The 5,492-nt window shown below is 38.0% G+C and overlaps 1 protein-coding gene across 1 annotated transcript; it reads right to left on the minus strand.

Moving 5' to 3' along the window:
* Window positions 1–462: 462 nt before the first annotated feature.
* On the minus strand, window positions 463–4,963 carry LOC120265291. Its single transcript, XM_039273164.1, has 11 exons — window positions 4,796–4,963; window positions 3,759–3,960; window positions 3,375–3,427; window positions 3,196–3,294; window positions 3,018–3,086; window positions 2,611–2,914; window positions 2,072–2,193; window positions 1,984–1,991; window positions 1,111–1,668; window positions 805–933; window positions 463–553 (listed from the first exon to the last, which is right to left on the minus strand). Exons 1-11 carry the CDS (start codon window positions 4,961–4,963, stop codon window positions 463–465), a joined length of 1,803 nt encoding a protein of 600 aa, XP_039129098.1.
* Window positions 4,964–5,492: the final 529 nt, after the last annotated feature.

Raw genomic sequence — 5,492 nt, forward strand, 5'->3', positions numbered from 1 at the left:
GCCGACTTCCTTCAAAGCAAGAAAATGGCTGTTGTCCTGGCGGGTTCCACTGGCCAAGCTGTGCTTGCAGATATGGCAAGTTGAAGGCTGTTTGTGGTGCAGGTTCTTTCGGCTCAGAGCTACTAATTGTCTGTGTCATTGCATGAGCAGTACTTGAGCTTGCATTGCTTGGATATACAGCTTGATTCCCTTTGCCAGAAAGCAGTTGTGAATTACCTCCGAAAATACTCTCAAGAGTTCCCGTCGAACTCTGTGCCCTATTGAAAATGTTGCCAAGCCAATATTCAAGTTGTGTCATATCAAAGCTACTGTCATTCTGTGCCATGAAACCGGCATTAGTTGTGGTGTCACTGCTTGGATATGCAACTTGTTTTCCCTTTGCCATAAAGTAGTTGTGCATTGCCTCCTAAAAGAGCTTCCCTTGAACTTGGTGCCACATTGAAAATGCTGCTTGATGAGTACTCAGGTAGTTTTCAGATCAGAGCTTCTATTTATCTGTGTCATTGAATCAGCAGCAACTGAGCTAGCATAACCTGGATGTCGACCCTGCACCCTTTCACCAGAAAAACAGTTGTAAATTTAGTCCAAGATCAGTGCTCGAGATGTCCTTGTGAACTTGGTGCCATGTTGAACATGGTGTTTTGCAAGAATTCAGGTTGTTTCAGATCAGAGCTCATATTTGTATGTGTCATTAAACCTGCAGTAACTGAGCTAGAATAACCTGGGTATCGACCCCTGCACCCTTTCACCTGAAAAACAGTTGTAAATTTAGTCCAAGATCAGTCTCGAGATGTCCTTGTGAACTTGGTGCCATGTTGAACATGGCGCTTTTGCGAGAATTCAGGTTGTTTCAGCTCAGAGCTCCTATTTGTATGTGTCATTAAAACCTGCAGTGTAACTGAGCTAGCATAACCTGGGTATCGACCCTGCACCCTTTCACCAGAAAAACAGTTGTAAATTTAGTCCAAGATCAGTGTCGAGATGTCCTTATGAACTTGGTGCCATGTTGAACATGGCGTTTTTGCGAGAATTCAGGTTGTTTCAGCTCAGAACTCCTATTTGTATGTGTCATTAAACTTGCAGTAACTGAGCTAGCAAAGCTTTGGATACACAGCTTGGCTACCTTCTCCATAAAGCAGCTGAGAATTCACTCCTAAAGCACTTTCAGAAGCTCCCATTGAACTTGTTTCCATGTTGGAAATGCTGCCTTGTAAGAATTCAGGTGTTCCAATCTTAGAGAACCAATTAACCAGATCATCAGTGTGCAGTTCACAGCTGGCTCCTTGAACAGAATTTAAATTTTCAGCGAAGCTATTATCAGGATATTCTGAGCTGCATATGTTGAAATAGTTTGTTGCAGATGCAACGGAAAGGGTTGAATCAAACATTGCAGCATAGCTATTGCTTTGCAGTGGAGAAGCACTGTTTCCTGGGAGGTATGATTCTGTCAGCAGTGAAATGTTGGTTGGATCAGCATTTAATTTGTTGCTCTTGGACCAGTCACCGATTTGAGGCATTTGGGAAATCATTTGAGGTTTGGAGAATTCTTCATATTTAGATGCTTGATATGCCTGGGTTTGTTCTGCAAGTTCCTGAATTTTTTTCTCCGCCAACAACTTAGCCACGGGACCTGCATCCTTGACAAATTTCCTCAGGCTCTCCTCATAGCTATGAGAGGTATTTTGCTGAAGAAAGAATGACTGTTGTCAGTGACTTAGAGTGATGCATATCTTAAACACCAACAATTAGAAGCAGGTATTCAGTTAATCATGCGTGATATGAGAAAGTGAAGGAATTTAAAAAATTAGATTCAGTGAGAATTTAAAGTTCGTACAAGACATTGGTAATTTGGTACTGTTGTGTCATCTTGCTGCAGATAACTTATAAATGTAATAGGCTTTACTATTGAGTGGTTGGTTTCATTAAGCTTGAGACATGTTTTATAGTTGCAACTGAATACATAGAAAGCAGCATGATACATACCTGACAATCTATTACAAGCAATTTGAAGAGTAACACTGGAAATTGGAATGGTGGTAAGAGCAATATAGATGTGACAAATACAACTTACACGAACGAGTTTCATGGGTTGAAAGGCCATTGAAGCTATTTCATCAAATGAATTGTTCTCAGGCTTATATGTGTTTCTTCTGTCTTCTATTGGAGAGTTGGACTTCTCAAAATCTTGAGGATCTGCGAATAATGGAAAATATTTGGTCTTCTAAATTCATCGTCTGAATAATAGGAACACTTCCAAAAGTTATGTGTTAGCTACTGAGAATTTGAATGAGATAGTACTAACAGGAATATAAAAAGCATATGTTCTATGAAAACCAAATAAAATACCTTCTTGAAACTTTTTTTTTGGTAGATATGCCTTTTTCAAAACTTGGAAACAGGCCCTATAATGTGCTTACAGATTTTAAAGATGAAAAGAACAGGATAAACAATTGTTCAACAAAAAATGCTCGACAGAAATGATATATGATATATAATGCCTTTAATTTTTTCCTTTCAGCTTGTGAAATTATATTGGAAATACTCATGAATGGTATGGTTTCCTGTGGGATACTTCCTTCTTACCATAAAAAATCACGCCAGTTTTTTTACCATAGGTCTTGGAACTACCAACCCTTTGCTTGGGATTCTTTTTGGTCCTCGATGATTGTGCTCTTCTGTTTGATGCATCATCATTGACAGCGTTTTTCTGCTTCATGTTGCTGGCAGCTCTGGGGCGCAACCTAGATTCTAAAATTTCAACTTTAAAAATTCCTGGACTTTTTTCAAATTTCGCTGGCTTCTTCTTATACTTGAAATACTTTTGATGCCAGTTTGCAAGTTCCTTCTCTGCATAGAGCGGGTTGGATCTCAGATATCTGAAGATCTGATTGGCCTGATCTTGAAGAGATTTCGCCTGCAAGAGCAAGCAGTCAATCTCTGATGTTAAGGGATTGAACAGTTAGTTTGCAAACCTTTGCATCAACAAGATGAGGAACCCTATTTCAGGTTGATCTCACCTCTTGGTAAGGGATGGTGTCTGGGGCGTTGGATTCTAATGCCTTGTTGAACACATTCAAAACATCTTTCTGCATTCATGGATTCAAGAATAAGAATTTAAATTTTTATTTCTGTTTTAGGTATGAAATCATACAATTTCAAAGAGGAAGATCAGAACCAATAGAAAGGCGAACGAACCTTGAATTCCTCCAGAGACTGGTACATTCCATCTCTATGCTTTTGCCTGAGGGTTGCCAAGTCTCCTGGTACATCTATGCTTTTCCCCAAATCATAAGCCTAAATAGGAAAGAAGTGATAGCGCGTTAGCAGTGCTTGGAGTGTTGACATTGTATTGAATTACGTAAGTATTGTCTGACAACCGACCTCGAGGGTTTATCTGGCATTGAGAACAGTTCATGCTCATCTTTTTCTGCAACCAGTAAAAAACCATGAATTATCTTTGAAATATTTGCATACTATTTTCAGGACCTTAAAACTGTTTAAGAGCAATCATGATCTTCTCATGCTCAACTATTTAGATAGAAAATTCATAAGGGCCATCACTATGAGTATATACTTACATTTCTAAAACATCGAGAATGTATGTGATTAACCTCTCAGTTGGGTTCTGGGAAATCAAGGGTGTGTATATTGATGATTTATCTGGGAAAGGGAAAGTTATTTTAGTCCTTCGTAGTTAACTAGATTGGAACAATGCCAGATATAATGTCAATTTATTGAATCCTATAATCAGATATCACCTTCATTTGTTGGCCTAGCTCCAATTTCTTCTTGATTGGCCATTCTACCGCTATCTGGTTCCTTGTTATTTGGTTCAGCTCCTTCTGGTCCTTCACTGTTTGGTCCAACTCCATCTGGTGCTGCATTGTTTTCTTCCACTTCATCTCGAGTGTCTTTGCTCGTTCCTGCTTTATCGTGAACTTGATTATAATTTGACCCTTCCTGATACATACGGCAAAGACAGTGATTTCATTACATGCTTTCTCTGCCATAACATATGCAACCTTGAAGGTCTCTGACTAAGAAATTAGTTGTGCATTTCCATGTTTGCTTGAATCCTGTTTTATTTCCACACATGTTAAGGAAAACATTTCAACACTAGGGTCCATGCATGCGTTATATAAGCATCACCTTATTTGAAGAAAGCTGGCCCTTAGGTCTCCATAACTGGCATGTATGGCTAAATGTTCTGAAATGTTCAAGGTGAATAATACTAGATTATTGGTTATTCTGGCCATGTATAGAGGCATACTTCTTAACTGAAATATTTAAGCAATTGTTTTGAATAAAGTTAAACATATGGCCATTGCAAGAAGCATGTAACTTTCTCAAACCATTGGCACATGTTGAGGGAAAGAAGATAAACATGAAAAGAAAAACCTATTATGTGTCCAAAAGACACCCCGCTAATGTTTGCTTGTATTGCTCCAGCCCCAATTTGGTTCATGCTTGCATAAGCCAACCTACTATGCTAACTAAATTTATGCAACTGGTTGCGCACAATCAGGAATTATATGGAGTCAACATGGATATGAAAGAGAGAAGCAGAAATGAAACTTGGGCACGGAAACCATTCTAGACTATTGCATGCAACCTGATTCAACTGTCGAATGTGCTATGACAACCAAATCAAATTGCATAGAGAAAAAATGTTTAGAAATCTTTGCTAAAAAATCATGAATTACTACTGAATTTACACAAACCATTGTCTAATCCAGTTGGCAAGTGAGAGTTGTGATCATTTTAGTGCAAAATGGATCACTAGATTAACTTTCACCTTATAGATTTGTTTGATATTCTTCTTTCTGCCACGCTTTGGCTTGTTTGCTTCTCGATGCTTTAATTCAGGATTGGTATCCATTGGTTGATCAATTTCTTCTTCCTTCGTATCAGTTCTCTCTGTGTCCATTAGGCAGATGTTTTTCCGCTTATCCCTTGCAGCCATCCCTAATTTCCTTTTCCTTTCAACGAAAAAAAAATGATTGTTGTAGGTCAACTATTGAAACTTAAGCAACCTTCACTTTTTAAAGAAGGATAACTGTATGAAATCATAATAAGTAGTGTTAGATTTAGCATGCATCATTTCCCTCTATAAAAGATTAGACATTGGCAGCATAAACAATTGAACTATTCTTCAGATCTGTTAGTTTATTAGCCTTGGGGGATGTCTGAATCAAACATTTGAAAAGAATGCTGCTCAACAAATAAATTTACCATGAGAAATTGGCAAACAAGAAATTAGAAAAGAAGATCAGGCTTGTTTACTGTGAAAATAATGGTAGATTCACATGCTTCAATATTATGATTTTTTTTGTCAAGTGATCATAAAAACAGCATAACTGTTTTTCCCCTAAAACAATACCTAAGATTTGAACCAAATCGGAAAACGAGAAAGATGGATCAACAGATAGTCCTGATCTATGTAGCAAGAAACCCTTTCTACGACAACATAATCGAATCAAATGCTTTTTCAG

Source organism: Dioscorea cayenensis, chromosome 7 (genome assembly GCF_009730915.1).
Source record: "Dioscorea cayenensis subsp. rotundata cultivar TDr96_F1 chromosome 7, TDr96_F1_v2_PseudoChromosome.rev07_lg8_w22 25.fasta, whole genome shotgun sequence".
Taxonomy (NCBI): domain Eukaryota; kingdom Viridiplantae; phylum Streptophyta; class Magnoliopsida; order Dioscoreales; family Dioscoreaceae; genus Dioscorea; species Dioscorea cayenensis.